This window comes from Saccostrea cucullata, unplaced genomic scaffold, assembly GCF_032062105.1.
Source record: "Saccostrea cucullata isolate Sc308-1 unplaced genomic scaffold, CSIRO_AGI_Scuc_v1 ctg364, whole genome shotgun sequence".
Classification (NCBI taxonomy): Eukaryota; Metazoa; Mollusca; class Bivalvia; order Ostreida; family Ostreidae; genus Saccostrea; species Saccostrea cuccullata.
The window spans coordinates 294356-319332 of record NW_026928969.1 but is presented as its reverse complement, the minus strand read 5'-3'; the positions used below and the strand labels follow the sequence as shown (position 1 = coordinate 319332).

The following is a 24977-nucleotide window of genomic DNA, read 5'->3' as shown; positions in this document are numbered from 1 at the left end:
CTTCTAGTTACTCGGAAATGAGACCTGCACCAAAAACATTAACCTGTTCACCCAACCGGAAAATGTAGGTCATATTCAGCATCCGAAGCAAGTCTGGTAGTGTACATCCTTAGATGTATCATCAATGCAAGTTTGGTCAACATAGGACTTCTAGTTACTCGGAAATGAGACCTGCCCCAAAAACATTAACCTGTTCACTCAACCGGAAAATGTAGGTCAGATTCAGCATCCGAAGCAAGTCTGGTAGTGTACATCCTTTGATGTATCATCAATGCAAGTTTGGTCAACATAGGACTTCTAGTTACACGGAAATGAGACCTGCCCCAAAAACATTAACCTGTTCACTCAACCGGAAAATGTAGGTCAGATTCAGCATCCGAAGCAAGTCTGGTAGTGTACATCCTTAGATGTACCATCCATGCAAGTTTGGTCAACATAGGGCTTATATTTCCTTGGAAATGAGACCTACACCAAAAACTGCACCAAAAATGTTAACCTGCTCCAAAAACATTAACCTGGTCATTCCTTTGCTGAAATTGCAGCATCTGAAACTTTGACTTGTACAATGAAACACACTAGGTGCATCTTCCATGCATGTCTAATCAATATAGGACATAGAAGTACTTAAAAAGAAAACTGCTCCAAAAAACTTAACCTGGGACGCCGACACCGACACCGACACCGACGCCGACGCCGACGCCGACGACGAGGGTATTACATAAGCTCCCCCAACTTCGTTGAGGTGAGCTAAAAAAAACAGAAATGAGCAATCCACCTGCTGCTTTGCCTAACAGACTACACAGAACATAACCATGATTGAAAACAAGTTGTGTTTTGCCAGTAAAACCCTATTCAAAATTCTTTGTAGTTAAAGCATCATATACAAATACCCCAAAACATATAGGTACTTTACATTACTTTTTCTTTGCGACAGCTTTATTTTGGCAGTAATATATAAGAGAGCCATTCTTGCATATATATCTTTTATATCAAAGATTATATTCAACAATAACTAGAATTTGTTGGTATTTGTTTAAACCCAAATAATTTTCTCATGAAAACAAGATGTCACAAATATTTGGTGATCTACAGTACATGTCAACTTTGAACAAGAAAATTTCTTGCTCACTAAATTTGAACTACACATAGTACTTTAAAACAAATTAAATCCTAAGGTGTTGTATAAAATGGGCTAGAATGTGGTCTAACCTGTGTTTGTGTATGAGAGCATTGAAAGCTAGGCCATCCCTCCAGCTTGTTGTGAAATTACGAACATTGACATTAGGGTATCCCGCAGTCTTCATCTGGCACCACAGTAACAGAGCATCTTTAGCTGATTTGGTCTCACTGTTGTCAGTTTCTTCCACTGTAATGTCTTGGATCTACAATGTCATAAAGGTGTTCATTAAATAACTGTCATTAACTTTATTATTGTGAACATATCTGAGTGCAAACAGTTCATTACCCCTGAATATTAGATGTAGAACTTGGCAAAAAAGCTAAATTTACTACTTCTAACATGTTTTCTCTCTATCAAAATTATTTAGTACATCAGACTTTTTATTTTACACTCTAAGTCAGTAATGGTGAAATATGTTTTAGAAACACCACTCAGATGGAGAAGTGAAATATCTCGATTCACCTGGAATCTAAGGATGATGGTCCAGATCAACCCTAGTGTCAGACGAGGGCTACCGTCCACAATGTCATGAGCACCCATGTTTTCCAGGTGCACCTTCTGTTCATGGAGAAACTGTAATGCCTTGTCCACATTCTCGAGACAGTGGATCCTCATTTTCCCTTTAGTAGGACGAGGCTGCAACAAACAGATCAACTTATATTCTAGTATCTACATACATATATTACAGTAAAACAATTCTCATGAAGATTAAATTAGAAATTGCTGCTTAATAAACACTGTGTACCAATCAACTCTTTTTGAGTGTAAAATGTAAGGTTGAATAGAAAAAAACATTCAATGTTTTAATCTTTTCTACATTACTATAATACATGTAACATTTTATACTTTCACATGTAGTCATGGTGTTTTTCTCTATTTCACAACAGTAAATCTTCTAAATTTTTCTTAAATGTACATTTATGATAAAATTAGATTGTTTCCTACCAGTCTTTCCCCAGACAGAATTTCCAACAATTTCATGAGCATCTTGCCATCTCTGAGGTCTATGTAGAGGTCCTGGATACGACAGCTCATGCGAATCAGATGGGAATTCACCCATTTTTGAAATGTCTTCTTCTGAACTGATTCTCTTTCATCTAAAATGTGATGGTCATTTCATATTAGAAAAAAAATATTTATAAAGTCTGCATTCTGTATTTGACATCATTTTGATGCTTTCATCCTACTTTAATGCTAACATCTAGAGCAACCAATATTAGAATATACATTACAATTTTTCATGCATTTTTAATAATTTTGGTATCAATTTTCATAACAGAAGCCAATGTGTTGATGTACACTGCCAATACAGTCTTACTTTAATTACACTTCTAAAAACAGAGATCACTGACTGCAAATACATCATCAAACCAACAGCTTGTGTTTCTATCCTGTTACATGCCTTAAACCAGTTATACTTTTCACCCCATTAATCATTACCTGTAAGTTTTCTAATTATTTTGAAAAATTCCTTTTCTTGAATCTCTGCTGTGACATTGGAGGAGGTCATTTCTAATCCATTCAGACCAACTTAATCATAACCAGAACTATTTGCATATATTTCTCTAATGTTAATGAGATTTCATTACATTTTCTCTACATTGTTTATTAATAATGGCTGCCGACAATAAACAAGCCATCAAAGAGAGACCACTTGACAGAAAAAATATGGTCTCCGCATTTCTACATCAAATATCAGAACGATACCCCAGAGATCCTCCGATAATCAAACAGAACATATTTCCATTCTCTTTTGACACATCAGTGAATTTTAGCTATCCATATAATGTATCCATCATACTTATTCACCATAATATACTAAACAATGGTCTTTGTATTACATATCTACCATAGGGTGAAGGAATGTAATATGATGTGAAGTGTTTTTAACAGGAAAAGTGTGAAGAACAGCCCAGATACATCTTCCTTCCTTCACACATGTAAATGACAGTCATTAAGCACCCTCCTCTAAAGGGTAAGGAGTCAAACGACCAAGTACTATCAGCTACTTTCAGTCCTTTCAAAACTGAACTGACACTGTAATACAAATCCTATTCAAAATATGACACATTACTTAATTTACTACACCAAATATCTCTCAGACACTCAAACATTCTTGACTCTTCAAAATTGCAATATGACTCTAAAACTTAGAGATTTTTTTTATTTTCAACATGTAGGCTCATAATTACTCTCCTCTGTTTTTTCACAAAACCTTTTTTTATTATACATTCATAATTCTATATCAAACTGAAAATGAAGTCAAACAACATATAAAAAGAAAAAAAAGTCTTTCTAAGTGTACAAAACACTTCTTTTAGATTTGTATTAAACAGGTTAACAGGAAATGCTTTTAAGCCAAATTAAACTATCTTGACCTTTAATGCACATCTAAATTTATCAGTCTGTAATAACAAGGTAAAGGGGATTGATTTGTCAATGAATAAGAAAGCTAACCTATATTTGAGATGTTTAAATAGCTGTGCTTGCCAGGTTTATTTGCACACTGTTTTTATGTTGTGTATATTATAGGTCAATCCAAACAAAGCAGTCTATCAACAGCAAAAATCAGAATACAATACCCCACTGGTGTTTTGTTGTCTAACTCGTACTAATTTAAAAACATGTAACTACTACACAGAGAAATTTAGTTCTGTTCTCATGACATCTAAAGAACATGAAAATCAGAATGAAAAGCAGTGATACTGCATATGATCTGATCATCAATGCAATGCAATGCTTTATATCACTAGCACTAAAGAAATTTACCTGCTAAGGCCTTGATCCTTGACCTTTCAAACAGCTTGGAGGAATTACTTCCTGGATCAAAATCCTCTTCCATTCCGGACTCCCACCGGACTCCATTACTATACTGCTCTATCTCCGTCATGGCGGCTAATTAGCCTGGCCACAACTGACCTACAAAACAGCAAAATATGTAATTGAATCCAAATGATCTAGAATACTTGGTATATGTTGTTTCTTATTCTTTTCAGTGAGGCAGTTAAAGCATCAAACTGCTAAAAACCTTTTAAAAAGATATGGCACTCCTAAATACTTTTAGACACTCCTAAAGTCCTTTTCATCAGTGACAGCTGAACTGATCAAATTCTTCCTAAAAATTGTTACACATATATTTCTTTTATGTTACTAAACCTTACTTTAAATTTTGCACAGAACTGAAAGTTAAATTTTCCATGTAAACAAATGAGTCACCTTGTTTCATATGCACAATGTGCAGTAAATAGTCCCCCATCAAGTTTAAAAATATATCAAGCTTAAAGCAATCTGTCAACAATTGCTGTTCGACAGAGAATGAATTATTATTGATCTGTATTTCGTGGATTGTGTGACAGAATGTAATAATACACATCAGGAATGTGGATGCAGATAGTATGAATTTACATTAATACTTCACCGAGGGGAGATTAAAGGATATCAAACGTGTGTGATGTATGAGGAAACGCCTTTTCCTCCCTCGTTTTTTTGCTGATCAATGCTCTTTGTAATAACAGAAGTAGCACTTATCCACTTATAGAACATTTACATGTAATCCTGTATCCCGCATGTATAACTGCTTGTAATTGCCTCTTTAAAAGAGCTACCACTGAAGTAACAATGTATTATAAGAATTATCACAATTATAGTCCCCTCCTCAGTCACAAAGCCACTACAGACCCTGAGATAATTGTATGCAAATTATGTAATGGGAAGATGTCTGCTCAGGACAAATGCAAATGTTCATTTTCTGATCGACAATCACTGAATAGATAAAACAGCATCTGATATATGTAATTAAAAACACAGATAAATATGGATTTGTATTATCAAATAAGTACTTGAGTGCTGTCTATAAAACCTCTCCAGTAGTAATTCAATACATCATTACATTCAATACAGATGTACTATATAACTCATTCATATAAAGAGGTTCATTAAGCAGACACTTAAACTGATAAAAATTATAAAAGCAATTTTTTATACAACCCTTAATATATTAACTACATTTATAAATATTCATAACTAATGTGAACAGTTTTTGGTGAAAAAATATAACTCAACTTACTGCTTCAGGGGAAAGGTATCAAAAGTTCAATGATAAAAATAGTAATTCCTCAAAAATTAATTATAAATTTGGGTTTATATCCACCTCTTCAGAATGAATCACGAACTAATAGAAGAGAGGAATCCTTCCCCTGAAACATCCTCAGCAGCTAGCACAACACCTCACACTGTACACAGAAAGGGGGAAAGATAGAGATGGCTGCAGAGCTAATTACCATCAGGTCAAATTTCACACAGAGCTCCCAACATCTGCAAACAGTACACTACACACTTAGCACACAGTCACCCACCACAATAAATTCCCAGAGTTAAAGCTTATCCTCATCTATCTTCATTATGACAATGAGCAACAAGTAATATTTACCAAGTTATTACTGCAATGCACAAAGCTCTGAGACACAGTTTTATCAAAATCTCTGATCAATTATTTCAAGTCTGATTCATTCTCCTGAATGAAAGCCAAACGGCACAGATTCTTGGAGAAGTATCAAAAGTGCAAGTATTCTTGAATTAAATAAAAACAAGGATCTATGGTTCAGATGTGAATGCAAACATAAATAATTTTGTAGTCTGCAAATATTGACCATTTCCCTCCTCAGATTTTTGCCAATTACTTGAGGCAAAAGTTAGCCATATAACTAAAACAGACTGTTTATTAATCGATGTTGTGTACACAGACTTTTAGAATCATTGATTTATCAGTAAACAAAGGTGCCACACAACATATGAATCATTTAGCTCAATTTCCAATTAAGAGTACAACAAAAAATCCTGTCATTTGATGGCTATTTTTTCTTCCAACCAAGCAAATTTGTCTTTTCCTCAAAATTAGAGTAACTTGGGAAATTGTATTTTTTCTCTCCTCTTTTTAGGTTGCAGAAAAAACATGCATGCAACCTTAGCATTTAGTTGAGTAATACATACACATCACCAATTATTTTATTTCATTAAGCAAGACCAAACTTCAAAGATCTATAAACCAATTATAATAGCCATGTGGTACTGAATCCACTTGATCAGAGGGATGCCCAGTTTCTTCACCAAGCAACTGGCACTTATGAAAGTCTTTGACTTTGATGAGACCTTATTTTGGCTTAAAATTTGAGGTCTCAAGTCATGATAAAGAAACTTCTTGCTCAATATCCCTAAGTATCAAGTATAGGTCTAAATTTGAAGACCTTCAACAGGGTATGGTCATGTCTCTTTATAAGTGAAAAAATCTGGATTTGGTAGTATAACAACACACATTCCAACAATTAAACATCATATAACCATTTTCATCAACTGTTTTAAATATCCTGAAAATTTAATGGCAGCATGGCTTTCGACAGTGCTGTGTAATGTTTTGTTGTCAAACTGAAAAACTTCAAAAAGTACAAGCTGAAATGGATAAACTTATGACTGACTATTGCAGATAATTTATTCTCTTCCAGGAATCTATTTCATATTCAATGGATTTTGAAACAGCTACATTGAGTATGATCATTATGATAGAGACCGAGTGCAAGCCAGTGATCATGGTGATGCTCAGTCACTTAATTACATATGATTCAGGCATAGAAAAACATAACCACATTTTCTCGGTGGAATAATATCCAAATATTGGTAGATTACAAACATTCATGATCATGAACTTGAGTTGAAATTTTCTAAGTGGAACAAATTCAAATGGTTCAAATAGATCACACACATTCATCAACATGATTTTATGAACATGTACCACTGACCTGGACCACCACATCAACTTACAATTTATAAATAATAGAACACCATATTAATTGCACTATTAATGAAAATGGGTGCACAGTATATTCACTAATGCATTAGCCAATGCGGGAATCGATCGATAATGTTAGCAAAATGGAACTGATATGACGTTGAGGCATCATTTCTGCTGCAAGGTCGAAGGGAAAGATCACACATTCAATCATAGAATCCTAATTAATATCGAACGTTCTGACATAAATTAAGCACATTCCAAGTTCATAATGTACTTATACTAGCAAATGCCAAATTTTAAAGGTAAACATTGATATGATGTTCAATATTTTGAAGTTCAAATAAACGCAACGCGCCATGTTGAACCAACTTTCAGACCAAAATATACATTACTTGTACAATGTTCAATCGTACATTTAAATTAACTGATCCAGCTACTACTTACCGATTTCTATTTGTTATAATTCTCTTTTTGTGAAATCAAATACAAATTCCAATATTTCTTTATCAAAAATGCAAGGCTACCGGTCCTGGCTGCTGAAGATTGCGGGAACCCAACCCGGCCGATTCTGTTGTTTAATTATGTAAAAAGTAGTCCGTAAAGTTTTTTAGGTTTTATTTGTAATATATGCAACCACAAGAAAATTCATTAATCTTACTTTAACAAGTATTTATGAAAACGTAAAAATAATTGAAAACTATTTGATATACATATTTTTGCGCGAAGTACATATTTTGCTATGCAGACGAAGCCGTCTGAGCGTATGAATATCTGGGAAGTAGTGCGAAAACAAATGATGTCATTTTCACACCTAAAAATAGACATCAACGTTTTCGTCAAATGTCAAAAATGGTACTGTACCATAATATACAACACATGTGTAGTTAAAATGTATAATTTCTCTAATGCAGAGAATAATAAAAATAAATAATTAAAATTCAGATAAAAAAGAGATTTGTTATACCCTTATAAATATCATTCTATATATTTATTACTTGTAAAAAGTATTTTCGAACTGTTAATTTCTCTAACAATTTCCCGTGCAGATACCGTGCGGTACATACATTATTTTCGGTTGCTACTCTGAAAATACCCAAAATAATTAATTCAACGTTTAATATCCGTGGTTTTAGTCCGATGTAAGAAATTATAGTCTTTTTACTAATGCACATTTTATCTGTTGATTAATCAATGCCGTAATCGGTTAATTACAAAATTTTTTGATACATTTTCCCAGATATATAATTGATTTTGTTCTTGTCAAAGAGACGCATGAATATTGAAATGAATGGGTGGATCAAACAATTTTGTTTCTCCTTAGAAATGGGCTCTTTCACTAGATTTTTAGTGAAAAATGCACGTAATTTCATTGATTTCTTTTGGAAATGCACAAGTCCTGTCAAATAGGTTCAACCAACGAATAAATGTAATTGCAACTGAAATATCGCCCTTGTTCCGAATGTTTTTTTGAAAGACCTTCACCGGCATCATATTTTTATTGTTTGAAAAATCTCAAGAGGGACGTTAAACAGATTTAAAGCCAATACTAATCTTTCTCATTGATGTTATATATTTAGGTGAAGAACACATAATTTTCCATATAAATTTTTTAGGTAAAAATTGATCAATCGTATTATGAGCATATAAATAAAATAAACACAAAACTGCAATTTGGGTTGTATAATTTTTTTTATTCATAGATACATATGTTAACATTTTAAGCCCAACATTTTCAGCTTCTATTAAGTTTGCAATAAATTAATAAATTACATCTACCCAGTCAATAACTACAATATTTGCAGGATATAATTTTTTGGGTAACTTTTATAGCATTTCATTAAAATTTTACATATTATGTATCAATTCCTAAAATATAAAAGTAAACTTCTGGTTCAAGTTTTTTGAAAACATTTGTCAAACTATAATTCTTCAGACTCAATTTAAACTATATAGGCATATGGGCCATGATGCTTACCTGACTTGCTTTAGCCAGCGTTCTGCACAAGACCATCCCCTCCTTAATACAAGATTTCCTATATTAACATTTTAAAGACTTGTGACCCCTTTTATATATACAGGGGTCATGATTTGAACAAAAAGTGAATCTATGCTACCAAAGGATGCTTCCAAATTATATGACCTTGCAGTTGCAGTTCTTAAAGAATATTTTCAGAATATACTGCATGAGTTCAGGCTATATGAACTGAATATTGGCCTAGGTGATGCAGTGGTAGAGCATCTGAATAATTCTGGGATCCTGGTTTGAATCTCACTTCAGCCATATATTTTCTTCGGTATTCCTCCTTTTCTGCATAATTTGGTGCCTAGTATGGGGGTCTTGTTCAGGTTATTTGTAAATTAGTAAGTCATGATGGGGCCAGTTACTGAGTAATTTGTGCCTTCAAGGTCAAAGACTGCATTTTTACCTTTCTTTTATTATTCCACCTTTGGAAGAATGCTTGAAAAAAAAATTACAGGATGGGCAGACTGCTAGATAAATAGTAGAATAAAGAAGACCCAATTTGCTCAGCTATTGTAGTCCAAGACAAGCAGAGCTATAAAAACAAATAAAGATCAACATTTTGTTAATGTTGTACATGTATTTAATACATAAGCATTTCATAAAAATATAACAAACAATGCATTAAAAGCAAGTTCAACCTTGATATAAATACGTTTACATTTCATACAAGTAACAATGTAAACATCATGACTGCAGATAAATTCCCTAATTACTGGCAGATTTTTGTTTTGAATATGACATAAATTATGATCACAATAATGCAGGTTAGTAAATCAATACTGAAAGCAGTCTGATAAAGAAAACAATAACAACAGTTTTTGAGTCTCGTATGCACCACATATAACTAACACTTGCCTTTGGGTCAAGTATGACATCTTTTGTACATACATGTAATATCCCATTAACTTTTTTTTTCCATAGTTAAAAAATAAGAACAAATTGCCCTAACATGTGTATGGTTTAAATAAGCTTGTATATTTATCAAATATATCACATCACATGGAGTTAGTTTATAGTCAGCTGTTTTCCCTCTCTCTTATCATCAAATATCAACAGGACATTCCTTGAAGTCTTTGCAACAGTAGTAATGAACAATGACTCCATTTGGATATCTTACAAAGGCACTGAAATGAAAGAAAAACCACTGCAATATCTTTTTTAAAAATACAATTTTAATGTGTTTAAATGACATTTAAATGCATTCAAAACATGATACTTCATGTGGCACTTTTCATCAGAGTAGAACATTAGTTACCTGTTTCCAATGCGTATATTTTTCGTTTTTGTCCTGTCTGTCTGTCTGTCTGTTTGTCGGTTTGTCTGCAAAATTTAACCTTTGCCATAACTTTTGAACAATGAGTGGTTGAAACTTCATACTCCACTTATCAAGCTCTTTCAAATGACACCAAGGTCAATGACCTTGTGACCACGAATGTGACCTATATGCTAAAAATAGTTTTTTTCTGCAAACTTGACCCTTCGCCATAACTTTTGAACCGTAAAAGATAGAGACTTCATATTTGGTATGCATACACCACTGATTAAGCTCTTTTAAATGACACCATGGTCAATGACCTTGTGACCTTAAATGTGACTATACGCTAAATATAGTTTTTTTGTCGGCAAACTTTAACCTTTGCCATGACTTTTGAACGAAGAAAGATAGAGACTTAATATTTGGCATGTATACTTAATATTTGGCATGTATACTTCACATATTAAGCCTTTCACATGACACCAAGGTCAATGACCTTGTGACCTTGACTGTGTCATATATGCTAAAAATAGCTTTTTAGAACCTTCACCATAACTATTGAACCATGAGAGTTAGAGATTTCATATGTGGTATGCATACTTCACTTCTCAAGTTCTTTCAAATGACACCAAGATCAATGACCTTGTGACTTTGACTGTAACCTACATGTGTATATGCTAAAAATGTTTTTTTAACTTTGTTGCCGCCGGGTGCATAGTGTTTCACAAACACATCTTGTTTTTTTCTGATATACATGTACATGTGTAAGTATTAACAATTTTAATTGTGACAACATTGAAATTACATTTTAATGCATTCAAAACATGATCTTTCATGTGGCACTGTTCACCAGAGTAGATTATTTGTATACCTGTTTCCAATGCGCTTCTTGCAGACTCGACACATCTTTTCGTCGTTGATTGTAATCTTGCATTTTTCATAGAACATTCTCTGCTCATGAACCTGGGATAAAAAACAAAACTTTTGCATCTGACAGAAAAAGCAGGTGTAAATAAACCCTATCCCCCTAGCAAAATCAAATGAATGAAGTTATATCAATCTAAATCACCTTTATTTCATGCAACTTTTCAAAAAAATTTATTTTTGTTATATTCATTGGTGAGGCTTGATTTTGATTTATTATCTATACATGTACTTCAAGCACAGGGAAAATTTCCTTTTCAAAGTCCTTTCATTGACAAGAAATTATTTTTTAAGACAGTTAATTCTCATAAAAATACTAAAAAATAAAATATGATTTGTAGCCTTCAGTACCTGGAGATTTTCAGCATACAGCATGCTTTTGAGGACCTGGTTCTTTCTCCTGATCATGGCCTGATGTTCCATCACATTTTCGAGGTAAGCTAAGATGTCAGACATTCTAGTTGTTGACGGCAAAAGTTCCAGTGACTGTTGAAAAATAAATGGAAAACCAACACTGTACATAGACTGATAGAAAATGAAACAGTATATCTGTATAGAATTTTATATTCTGTTATGCATAAAATCAGAGATCAAATTTAAAATATGGAAACGGTAAGATTCTGACAGGATTCATTTATCGTAAAATAAAAGATTTGACAAATTTTTTTTTAATTCTATTCAGGACTGATACATTGATAAACGTTTTGACAGTACCTTGCTGGTGTCAATCTTTGGTGCATGTTCCTTCATTAATCTTAGGGCTGCCTCCATGTTGGGTTTGGGGACAATACCCTGACTGGCTGACAGACCTAGTGTGGAGGGAGAGGGGGGATCCAGGTACATTTTCAGTAAATAAAAGTACACCTGAAATAGACATTTATCAAAATATAAATGTACATGTCTACTCACTCAGTATTCAATTGGAGGATTTCCAATATCAGAACACGGAATTGATTTTATGTCATTTTCTTACAAATAGAAAAGAAAATTTTCAAGACATAGTTTTCTCAATGACAAATTGTATATTTTGCTTCCCGTTTTTGAAGGGTGGGTGTATGGGGTAGCTCAGCAAGAATTAGAAGAGGAAACATAGGTAATCAAAGATTACGAAGCTCACCTCGACAAATGTTATCAGTTTAGGTAATGTAAATCTCACATCATATTTTCTTAACAGTTAGTATTTGTTCTGACAACAATATTCAAGCAAGTTCTGTTTAAATAGGTCTTAAAGTTCATTAGGGATTGACCTGTTCCAAAAACTTGAACCTCGTCACTCGTTTGGAAAATGTGGGTCAGATCCAGCATCCAAAGCAAGTTTCGATTGTCCATCCTTAGATGCATCATCCATGCAAGTTTGGTCCGGGTAGGGCTTATAGTTACTTGGGAATAACCTAGTCACTCATCTGGAAAATGTAGGTCAGATCCGGCATCCGAAGCAAGTCTAGTAATGTCCATCTCTAGATACATCATTCATGCAAGTTTGGTCCATATAGGACTGATAGTTACTTGGGAATGGACCTGCTCTCTAAAACTTTAACCTGGTCACTCATCTGGAAAATGAAGGTCACATCTAGCATCCGAAGCAAGTCTGGTAGTGTCCGTCCCTAGATGTATCATCCATGCAAGTTTGGTCTAGATAGGGCTTTTTGTAACTCGGTAATGGAAGTGCTCCTAAAACTTTAACCTGGTCACTCATCTGGAAAATGTAGGTAATATCCAGCATCCGAAGCAAGTCTGGTAGTGTCCATCCCTAGATGCATCATCCATGCAAGTTTGGTTCAGGTAGGGCTTATAGTTACTTTGGAATGGACCTGCTCCTAAAACTTTAACCTGGTCACTCATCTGGAAAATGTAGGTCACATCCAGCATCAGAAGCAAGTCTGGTAGTGTCCATCCCTAGATGCATCATTCATGCAAGTTTGGTCCGGGTAGGGCTTACAGTTACTTGGGAATAGACCTGCTCCTAAAACTTTAACTGGGACGCCAACGCCGGGGGTATAGCATTAGCTCATCTTGACTTCATCGAGGTGAGCTAACAAAACGTAAAGTGGTCAAGTTAATGTTCTGGTAACTGTAACCCATTAATTATTTCAGAAATCAGCATCTCATTCCCGTCTGTGAATCCTTGAATGCATGATTAAAGCAGGTTTGGACGTTTGGTCCATGTAATGTTTATACATGTACATGTAGTTAGTTTTGAAAGAACCCACTCATCCAGAATAGCAGAATCCAAAGGCAGGTATCCACATCCTTTACCTGTTTTATGTGGGTCTGATGAATCATCTGAGGCCAGCCTGAAAGTATGCATTTCTACATGCAACATCAATGCTCCAGGGTAAGCCTTACAGTTACTTTGGCAATGACCTCCTTTGAAAACCTGGTCACTCTTCTTGAAAATGCAGGTCAAATGCTGCATCCACAGCAAGTCTGGTAGTCTGCATCCCTAAATGCATCATCCATGCAAGTATGGCCCAGGAAGGGCTTGTAGTACTTGGAAATGGGATCTGTTCCAATAGCTAACATCTTTATAACTCTTTAAAAAAATGTAGGTCAGAAACAGCATCTAAAACAAGTCTGATAATGTACATCCCTAAATGCATCATCATCAGAACATGTTTGCTCCAGGTAGGGTTTTTTTTTTGGGGGGGGGGGGGGGAGAGAATTTGTTTCTACATGTGTAAAATCTTAGCCTGGATGCAGTCACCTAGCTACACCATGAGTTTAGCAAAGGCTCTTCTTAGCTACATTGAGGTGAGCTAAAAATGAGATACTGCATCTTATAAATAAGTTGTCAATGATATATGACCTTGACTTTTTTACCTTGATCTTTGCTCAAGTGAACTCTAAGCCTTTTGCAGTCCTACTGTTATAATGCTATTTGTGTATACATACTGAATGTGACATTTTTTCCATTTAAAACTACTTGAGTTATTGCTTCACATGAACATGTTTCAGAGTAACTAACAGATAGAAAAATGGATACATTGATTATTATAATGCCCTCATCTTGATAATTGTCATAATAAAATTTTTTATAACTTACATCTCTCTGGCTTTCTTTATCTCTTCTGTAGTACTTTTTACAATATCTGTAATAAAAAGTCTAACAATTAAAAATGTCTGCAATATAAAATTCAAGATTGTATACAACTAATGTATGATTCAGCAACTATTTTCTAAGTCATATGTTTATGTGGTACACAACCTTCTTTTGTGATATGTTCATACATGCATATTCAATAGCAATCTTTACAATATTCCAATACATGACCTACATGTATGTTGTCCTTTACATACAATTGATATATTTTTGACAAAGTTGAGGAGATGATAACTTTGTAACATATACATGTACAAGTAAACATGAACATATTGTAAAGACTGACTTTCAATAGAAACTTATTGTATCATACTCTTCTGCAAGTTGAACATCATGAAGGATATGGACATAGATTCCTAGTGCCTGCTCATGTCTGCCCAGCCTACCTAACAGAATGGCTCTCTCCTCATAGAATCCTGTTAAAAAATAGTCACTGTTTAAAAATATGCAGATTCCAGCATTAATCACAATTTAATAGATTAATGAATATTTTCTTCCTACTTAAATACCCATACTGAGGCATCTATATCTGGGCATGCTTTGGAGAAATTATGAATGAAAGGGGAGGTTTCAACATTTAATGACTTCATTTCATGTGTATAACTGACAGGCATACAGTCATTTAATGAACCAATATATAAACAAAACTACCATTTGTGGGGATATTCATCCACATTTATATATAGGATCTCCCATAATTTGTAGTTATACATGTATATGTATTTTATCCAAAGAGTTGTGTGTTTTTCATCCCCAGGCTTTGGTTCGGAAATAAAAACACACACGTTAGATAAAAATCATGTCCAACTACAAATCATGGGGGAATCATTCTATCCCATGTTTTACACATCACAATCAATGTTTTTTCACTGATTTTATGTAAGACTCCTTGATATTTTACTTCATCAGTCTAATGCAAAAGCCATTGTTAAGTCACAACCGTGGGAGTTCAAAAAAATATCCAATGAGTCATATCCACGGGATAAAGGGGTTAACATGGGATAAAGTGACTTAGGATATCTGCAAATATTGGTCCTCCCTGAACAAAGATGATTTCACACTCAATAGATAATAATTACATGTATATCAAAAAAAGAAATTATAACAGTATCAGACAAAGGAATACTGACTGCATTGTAATTCATACCATCAAGAGGAAACTTTGTAAGCAGTCTTTCTGGGACATAGAACTCCGACTGGTTTAGGAACTTCAGAAGTCTTCTACGTACCTCTCCTAGTTCACCTGGTTCCATGCCAGCCCTGCTGGGAATGTGACCTAAATAAAATCTCCAATATGTTAATCCCAACTGTTGGTTAACAGTGAGCACAGAAAAACCAAGATGACAAAGAAATGTTTATTCTTACCTTCTGGAAGACCCTGTAAATATTCCTGCATGAGTTTCTGAACCTTCTCCCCTAGTAACTGAGCTAATCTATTGTGGAATTCTGGAGATTCATCATCACACTTCCAAATAATGTGTTCCTTGAAAAGAAAATACCCATAAATCAATTGAAATAGAATATTTAAGATTCAATCCCCTGGTAGACCATTTAGATACTTAAACAATCTGTAATTGCAGAATAATAGAGTAAAACCGGTTTAATCAGAATAAGCTTAAGATTGAAGCATACCTTGAAATGAAAAGCACAATTCAATGACAAACAACAGATAATGGCATTTTTACATAATATGAAACTGCAATGTGTTGAAGCCATTTTGGACCATATCATTATTGATAGATATCATTGTGTTAAACCAGTATATGAAATAACCATAGCACAGTTTCAATATTTGCAACATCTGTCACTTACAAGGTATGGAATTGCTAAATCCCTGTTAATCCTTTCTAAATAATTTAAAACTTCTTCTCTTGGAAGATTCTCTACTTCAGGCAAATCTTCTGTGAAAATCTGTAAAGAAAATCAGTGAAAGAAAGTCTGAACAAAAATTCTCTGGACCGGCTTATATACAGTGTACGTATTTTTTTTTAGAAGCTCCATATAAATTGGTTCAGTGTAACATTTCCCTTTAATTATTTCGTGGATTAACTATTGCAAAAATCAGCTGCTTCACATGAAACCTCCTTAACTGAACCTTTCTCTTCACAGATAAGGAACCTACCTTGAGTCCATCTTCTTGATGTTCCTTTAATACCCACTCTGCATACTCAAAGATCAACTTTAAATGCTCCCTACCTGCAATGATAAAATACAAGTAAAAGTTAACCATTCCATATAACTGAAATACTCTGGAAGGAACTTTTATCCAGATGTTTTTGTATATCCACTGTACCTAAATGTTGGAGATATTGCACTGTCCTGTCATGGCCTTTCAATGGAGAATTTGGTCTGGCAGCTTGCTTCATGAGAAGCTGTAGAGCTAATGAAATATGAAAAAAAAATCAGCATTCACAAATGTACATGTTTTCATACATTGATTTGAAAATATTTAATTTAGAATTAAGTCCATAGAAGCAATTCAAAAAAGAAGAGAAAGAACAATTTTGTAAAAAAAATAAATAAATAAGGAAAATATTTGTAAAATTCTTTACAACTTTCTGCAGCTTGAGAGTTATAGAAAAATATCCAAAGCTTCTTTTAAATAAATCATTTCAAACTTTGTAAATTGATCAGGAAAACAAATGATATTTTCATTGTTCAAAGGTCAATTGAAAGCCGAGTATCACCCGTGAGCATTTGAAAATGACTCTGAAAGTCCTTCAATCAGGATTAGCAAGGATGTTTTAAACCAGAACACAAACCTTTCTCATGTAAACCCTTCTTTTCATACAGGATAATGAGCTCACTAAACTTCTCCTTTTTCTTGAGTACTTTCTCACTTTCTTCCACGTGACAATTATTGTCCTTCAGTCGGAGTAATGGCGCAACAAGGGCATCATTAGTCTGTAACAAATCACACAGAATAGCATGAAATCAAAATTATTGTCTGATAAACAAAATTGAAAGTAGACATTCAAGCATTAATCTAATTCACATTTATTTAAGTTGAACTTCAGAATTTCAAACATCAGTTATCCCAAAAACATGGGTATGTCAATTTGAAAGCGAGTTGAATGTCTCAACTGCTTTTTTCTTCCATATTTTTTTTTTACCTCCATTTCTCAAATCCTTGGATATCTCAGAGTTTTACCCTATCAAATTGAGTCTGAGATAACAAATTAAGAATGTATTACATCTATTTCACAAATCACACATAAAACAAACCTATAGAACTACAATAAACTGCAATAGACATGACTATTTCAGGCGACTGTACCTGAAGGTAACATTTAAGTAAGGTTGTGTCTATGATCTGACTCAGCTGTCTTTTGGATTTGATTGTTATGTTTCCCTCTTTAATGGCGGTGGTCTCTATCTCTTTACTAATGTCCTTCAAAACTTCCTTTCTTTTCTGTTAAAACACAACACCATTAAAAAATGTCAACATTTTAAAAATAGTAAGTCAAGGGTTATGATTATATGTGTAGATGAGGAGGCTAGCATTTATTTAGTTAAATTCAAAATGGTTCCATCAAAGATTTTAGTTCTATAATAAATTTTTCACTAATACACATATTGGAGAAAGGGTCTGTTGAGTTTTGTATCCTTACAATACAATACAATAATATCTCTAAAGAAACAATAAATGCATGAACTCACTGCTTCCACATTCCCCTCTAACTTCAAATAATAATAAATTCCACTACATTTCTTGAATTAAGAGACTGTACATGGCCTTTACCATTGTGAGGTAGTCCTGTAATGAGAGTAATGCCTTCTCCAGCTCCCCTCCCTCTAAGTCCGGGGGTTTCTCAGGATAACTTAATTGGTTCCTATACTCCTGGGGGAGCAGGTTTGGGTACAGACCTATGACATGGGAAGGATCTACAAATACAACATTTATATTAAAATAAGCATTGGAGATGTCTGTACTAGAGATTTCATCCAGAGATGGTACAGAGTGTGAATAAACTTTATACTATATATATTCATAATGGAATCTTGGGCTTGGAATATCTTTCCAAAAAAATGGAGAGAGAGAGAGAGAAAAGAAGAGAAAAAAGCTCTCCACAATTTAGAAAAAAATCAACAGTTTTTAGTCAACATGTATAAATGAACTTAATTCTTGAATTTTCTATCAGTTACCCGACCTCTTACCTGTTCCAAGTTTGACAAAGATGGCCATTGATTCCTCAAACTTGTGCTGACAGAACTGGTGGAAAGCATACAAAGTCTTGATTTTGTGTATGAGTATATCCTTCTCCTCTGCTTTGTCTTCTGTCATGTCCTGTAAATGATCATCAGAAATCATCAGTTATTATCAGTAACACAGCAGAATTATTAGACTAGTGCCACACCAGAAATCATAAATTATTATCTATATCACACCAGAAAACATCAATAATTATCAGTACTTAACCAGAAATCATCAGTAATTATCATTACTATACCAGAAATCATCAGTAATTATAAGTACTACACTAAAAATCATCATTACTACACCATAAATCATCAGTAATTATAAGTACTACACCAGAAATCATCAGTAAATATAAGTACTACACCAGAAATCATTACTATACCAGAAATCATCAGTAATTATCAGTATCACACCATAAATCATCAGTAATATACATGTACTCAAGTCCCTTGTCACTTGGAAAACAGATACAGTAAAACTTGTTTATTACGAACACGGATATTGCGAATTCATGGATATAGCAAAGTTATATTAGATCCCCAAGCTTTATAAATATAAAAGAATTCCTTACAGATATAATGAATTACGGATATAGCGAAGTAATTTCATATGTCCCAGTGACTTTGTTATAACAGAGTTTTACTGTACTGAAGAGAATTAAGAGTCTGTCCTTACCGCCAATTTCAAAGCTAGTTCAAATTCTTTACTTTCCAGGAGTTGTTTAATTTGGTAAGATAATGGTCTTGGTGTTAGTTTCCAAACATTTGTAGGTGATGAAATGTAAATATGGCCACTGAAAATAAAAAAAATGTCAATGAATACTGCTTCAAAGAAATGTGGTATTTTTCTCATCAGTAGACCACATAACACTATGTGATGCTAGTTATGTGTACTGAGTGGCATTACCTCCCTTGACATATGGTGTGAGCCTTTGGCAGTGATACACTCTGAATCATCAGTCGCGGCTCCACAGTTCGAACCTCCACATATTTTGGTAAAACAGCAATGACATAAGGTGGGTTGTTCTCTGGAATAAAAAGTTTTTGTGATTTAGGCAGCTGTTCAATGTAATTGATAACATACATGTATGCATAGTGTTCTATATATTTAAAAGTATGGGAGCTTGAAAATAACCAGTTTTTTCCTCTTCATACAAAGATGCTAATGTGAAAAAGTTGTGTAAGTAGCTACATTGTACCAGTAAATATTTTAAGAGAAAAGAGCTGAAAATGTTAGAAGGTTTAGAAATGTGAAATAATGAAATAGCAAAAGGTCACCTGCACATTAAGAACAATCTAAATATGGAATCGCTAAAAACATACAAAATGTTTCCTTAAATTACGTAATGCAAGTATGTAGGAAGACAGAGCTAAATTATATTGTATTTGACTGAATCATACAAACAATGATGCTGGAGCTTAATTGTTCATGTCAAGGAATTGAAAACTTCCAGTCTGGTTGTTCTATAGTTCTTACCTATTTGAACAGGGAGATCTGACCAGTTTATGGGATATCTTTGAGTTGGGTTGCCATCAGAGTCAATTAAAATGGATGCCTCATCCCGCCCTAACATTAATCTGTCTTCATCTAAACGAGCTATAATTGGTTCTTGTTGCTTACTGCCCAGGGGAAATAACTCTTTGGTATCACCTGAATTAACCTACAAATATCAAATGAGTAACTAATGGCTGCATTTCATTTCCGGAATTTTAGGTAATTATCAACTTTTCATTTCCGACATTTTCTTGTTTTCATTTCCGACATTTTTCAAATACATAAGTAGTACCTATAGTAACAGATTTGATATCTTTACTTATGAACAATTTAAAGGAATAAATCATAAATAAATCATTGTAATCCAATTTTGTAAATCTATCAGTGACTGGGACATAAGTACATGAATGGTACATTAAATGTGGTGAAAAAGTTTTATGCTCACTGAGCTCTTTTACCTAGACTTAGTGCTACATATATCCATATATGTAAAGATGTTGTTTTTTATTAATATTTTGGTATAAACACTTTTAAAATTCCATTTACTTTTACTTAGAAAACATTGAATTGCCGCACAGGAGAATTCCGGAAATGAAAAAGAAATTACCGTAATTTTGGGATTATAGGTCGATGGGGTATATAGACACAGCTAAATTATATTGTATTTAGACTGAATCATACAAAATTACGGGGTTATTCCATGACATGTACGTATCAAGAAAATAAACAGGTATTTTAATGAGTACAGCATTTAAATAGAGTTTTTTAAAAAATGTAGTTAAAAGTTCTTTGAATTGTGTTACTACTTATTTTTCTCCAACTTGCGTGTTCAATCAATCAATGCCTCCGTAGTTTCACACTGTTGTTAAATCCGAGGCATAAATAACACGTAAATACGTTATTTTTTTTTTACAGCTATAATTCAGGAAACACGAGACCAAAGAATAGCAATTCCGATTTCAGAATAACTTGGACACATTCCTAATAAATTTTATTCAGACAGTATTTACCGGTGGACGACAATTACTTCGATGTCCGCCATTGTTATTTTTCTACTCCAGGGATTGGCTAAATACCTGACCATTGAATGTATATATCAAGGAATTGAAATCATATTAACACTCTATAAGTTTAATTTATAAATTTAATTGAGAGTACATTCACAATTTGACTGTCAACATGTTTCACGGCTTTGTTTGTTCAATGATATCTATAATGGCACGTGGGTTTCTTAATCATGCCCCGCAGGCAATTAATTAAATAACACAGGTGTTGTTTAACACCTTTGCGTACACAGTGTAAATCCCTTTATCTGTCAGACAATTAAAATTCTGTTAGAAACCAATCTTTGTATACCGGTAGTTCAATGTACTTCTTGTGTACGAAGCTTTTAATAATGGCAACAGATTATTTCACTCATTTTACATTTATATAAACACAAGACAATAAAAAAATATTTAATTAATATACTATTTCAATTTATCGCTACTAATAAATGGTAAAAACACTATAGTTGTGATCGTGAAAATTTTCCGTATTTTAAATTTTGATACGGTTCGGTTTTACTTTTAGTACATGATCGCGACTTCACAAGATGGATACCGCATGATGTTAATGGATAATACGTTGAGGAATTATTTAATAGGTGAAGCAATGTTGTTTTCCTTTCTCATCAACGGATAATTAATGGAATTTATTTTGTAGGAAAGTTTTAGAATAAATATGTTATTGTTTTAATACCGGGGCATTAATTTTTTTTGCGAATCAAACAAGTTACGAAAGTGGCACAGATTTGCTTTGAAATTGACGTAAATTTTACTGATTTGGGGGCATTTTTCGTAAACTTGAGCCTTAAATAGGTCGAATTCTGAATATTGGTCGACCCCAGCGATTCTGAGAAAAAAGTATCGACCTATATTCCGTAAATTACGGTATGTTGGAAATGAAAACAAAAAATGTCGGAAATGAAATAAAAAAAATGTCGGAAATGCTATGCATATTTCCGGAAATGAAATGCAGCAGAACTAATATACTAGTATACCAAGAACATTTACACAAGAAGGATAAAAAATAGAATTTATTTAGCAAACTAGAAATTAGTGAAATTTAAATTTAAGATTAGAACTATGTATGTGTACTTGATATTTACAATTAAAAGTAATGCTATTCAACTTTAGGACATTGCAAAGTAGTCAGTTTTGCTAGGAATATTAATGCATGACTTATTTGTATGTAAAAAAACTTTTCATCAATTTACCTTGACTAGAAAGTACTCTCTTTTATAAAATCCTACACAGATAGAATCTCTACACCAGCTCATGGCTCTTGGGACTTCATATAACGTGAACTCATCCTTAAAAGGAACAAGCCATCATTTCATAATCAATTTTTTTAAAATAATTTTTTTTAATTATGTCTGCCAAGATAATTACATGCATTGTGATATTCATTTTAAGTAAAATATTTCTATTATGTTATCATTAAAATCAAGCAAAAGCCATATCAAAATAAAACAAATATGTATACCTTCAAGTCATGAAAGTTTTTGTTTTTCCAAAACATTATCTACAAAACAACAAAAGAGTCGATCTCTAAATAAAAATATAAATGAATTAGCATACACCTAGTTCTTCAAGAATAACAATCATTTATTGTAAAAAAAAATTTCTGCTGACAAATGACACTTACAAGTACATATTCAAAAAAACTCATATGTGTTGCATATGATGTCATTCTAATGTAACAGTTGTAATTCCTAGTCATTAATTCTCAGTTACAATACTTTAACACAAATAAATGCCGTTGATAAAAGGACAGGTAAGTTTTATAAACATTTACCTGGAGTTTTCTCCTGACGGCCACACAGAGTCGTAACATACACTGGTCTCCTCCCGATAGCGTCTTGGCATTCTAAAGAGATCGATAAACAGGTTGTGTAAATGCTGGGGAACTATCACTCTTTCCATAAAGAGGCAGAGAGAGAGAGAGAGAGAAATGCATTTGGGTAACCCTTCCAAGTTGTCAGAATTTTTGTGCAGGGAAAAGAGTATAAAGTTAAACATTTTCATTAAATTAAAGAAATTATGTAGATTTTACGAGAAATCAAACATCTGTCTCATGAAGTTAATTATAGATAAATTATGAATACCTGTACATCCACAGCAAACAATGTTGCCCCTTTTGTTTTGTTTAAACAAACAACTAACTGGAATGTCTTGAGATCATGCACACTGACAACATTCTCTGTAAATACATCATCAGAATCAAAATTCAATGGTGCATCAAGATAGTTCTTAATCCTTTCTTAACCTGACATTAAAACTCTCTGAAAAAAAAATTTATATTTTATTTCTTAAATATTTTTTTAAAGACAATAGCTGAAAAACTGATATGCCAATCAAAATCAAGTCTTGTCATGTCCTTTAAACATAGTTGAATATTTTACCTGAAAGACTGATGAGTATATAAAGTTCTGGCACTGCTGATAACTGTAAAAAAAAATTAAATTTCATATTATATGGCTCTTGAAGAAACTCACAATCTTTCCATCAATTCTCACTCATAAATAATTTAGATCAATATATTGGTTATACATTTTTCCTTAAATATACTGATAAGATACTATTTTTCAGTGATAGTGTTTACTTGTATATTTATAAGATTTTGTACACTGTACTGTTAACATGTATTTTAAAAAATGAAAATGCCATAAATAAATTTATCATGAAGTGAATGATAAGTAAAACTGCACTTTGTTAGACAACACATATAACTTCTGATAATCAAACATATGCAAACAAGTTTTAAAACATTTAGATTCAAAGGATAAATATTATATTAAGTTGTTATTTTAATTCAAACCTGGGATATTGGCTTCTTTCCAAAATTTTTATTGCTGCGTTCCAAGACAACATCATACTTACTTTCCCCTGAAATGGTTCCAAGAGAATGATTTACAATCTTACTAATGTATAGCAATATATGAAATGTAAACAAGATCAGTGTCTGAATACTCCTTTAAAGCTTTCATTCATTACTATGGCACATTCTTTCAACATTATGAAAATTCAAGGAGATACCTTCAATAAACTGCCTTTCTTAAGATTCCAATCATTAATAAAACACCAGTTAGAAGTAAAGTTTTAAGTAAATCACAAATTCTAGACCATTTAATCACCATACAAATAATCCAAAGGGAATATAGAGGACAGCAAACTACATATATGTACATGTGTATTTGGGTTGTCAAATTAAGATGGCAAAATGACCCACCTATACCCCTTTTTATTCTGTACTGCAGAAGATGTCCTTCCTTTGTTCCAACAAGCAAAATGTCATCTGAAAGGTTAAAAAAGGAAATTAAAAAAACACACCCGATCCTACCTCTGGCTTTTTCCAGGGGTCTGTGTTTATCCCCTCTTTATGAAAAAGTTTTTTTTTAAGATCAATCACTGTCTGTTCTTTGCCTTTCACGTTCAGGAATTTAAAAAAAAAAAGATGAATGTTTTCTGTTTAGGATTTAGTTACAGGTTAGAAAATCAATGTCAATTCAAACTAATTAAGACATTAATCAGAGTGCTCTCTGATAATAAATAAATAAAATATATCAATGCACCAAAGTGCTACTGTAGTTTTTTTTAACATATTGCACATTTAGGAAAAGGTATGATAAAATAGCTAAATCCATGGTATCTATTTAAATATCTGAATCAAGCTATATAGGTATTTCAGATTACATCTGGAGATTGTGTCTGATCTGTTTATTTATTTTGTATAATCAGGAACTAAGCAATTTATGTTAGCAAAAAAAATCTTAGCTTACCATAGCATGCAATAGATTCAATCTTAAGAGGTAATTTTTCCAGCAAAGCTGTAGCTTCATATGCATCGTGCATCTTATTGCTTTCCTTTCAATATCTATATTGTTTATGCCATTGCTTTGCGCAAAATTAAAAAATACAATTGATTGTTTCTTCTAGTTTCTCTTTCCCTCACATGACATATACCAAAATTAT

At 33.1% G+C, this 24977-nt stretch overlaps 2 protein-coding genes across 9 annotated transcripts in view; both read right to left on the bottom strand.

Annotated features, from left to right (window-relative positions):
* Positions 1 to 7567, bottom strand: part of LOC134279458 (spectrin beta chain-like) — a 33672-nt gene extending 26105 nt beyond the window's left edge. For 6 of the 8 annotated variants that reach the window (XM_062761866.1, XM_062761870.1, XM_062761871.1 and 3 more), the window contains exons 1-5: positions 7410 to 7567; positions 3950 to 4099; positions 2126 to 2277; positions 1643 to 1816; positions 1210 to 1382 (exon numbers count right to left, since the gene is read on the bottom strand). In XM_062761866.1, the coding sequence (XP_062617850.1) occupies positions 1210 to 1382; positions 1643 to 1816; positions 2126 to 2277; positions 3950 to 4070 (620 nt within the window). In that variant the 5' untranslated portion in view covers positions 4071 to 4099; positions 7410 to 7567. Of the gene's footprint in view, positions 1 to 1209; positions 1383 to 1642; positions 1817 to 2125; positions 2278 to 2620; positions 2980 to 3949; positions 4100 to 4238; positions 4259 to 7409 lie in introns of those variants that run through there. The other 2 variants (XM_062761867.1, XM_062761869.1) reach the window with 2 other exon arrangements.
* Positions 7568 to 9566: 1999 nt separating this feature from the next.
* Positions 9567 to 24970, bottom strand: LOC134279457 (vam6/Vps39-like protein). The gene is made up of 26 exons (XM_062761864.1): positions 24785 to 24970; positions 24235 to 24300; positions 23824 to 23891; positions 23408 to 23450; positions 23111 to 23205; positions 22801 to 22872; positions 22489 to 22527; positions 22220 to 22315; positions 19945 to 20128; positions 19375 to 19495; positions 19144 to 19261; positions 18426 to 18555; positions 18010 to 18152; positions 17545 to 17679; positions 17030 to 17171; positions 16561 to 16647; positions 16390 to 16463; positions 16080 to 16178; positions 15633 to 15750; positions 15415 to 15543; positions 14581 to 14683; positions 14211 to 14256; positions 11882 to 12031; positions 11519 to 11653; positions 11115 to 11206; positions 9567 to 10112 (listed from the first exon to the last, which is right to left on the bottom strand). The coding sequence occupies exons 1-26, from the start codon at positions 24855 to 24857 to the stop codon at positions 10031 to 10033; spliced, it is 2640 nt and encodes an 879-aa protein (XP_062617848.1). The 5' UTR covers positions 24858 to 24970; the 3' UTR covers positions 9567 to 10030.
* Between the last annotated feature and the right edge of the window lie 7 nt (positions 24971 to 24977).

Coding starts and splice junctions, on each gene's coding strand:
- LOC134279457 (XM_062761864.1), bottom strand. CDS start 24,857: ATGCACGATGCATATGAAGCTACAGCTTTGCTGGAAAAATTACCTCTT. Junction 22,316..22,488: donor AAAACTTTCATGACTTGAAG/GTATACATATTT, acceptor GTTCCTTTTAAG/GATGAGTTCACGTTATATGA. Junction 15,751..16,079: donor ATTTAGCAATTCCATACCTT/GTAAGTGACAGA, acceptor TTTCTTTTCAAG/GAACACATTATTTGGAAGTG.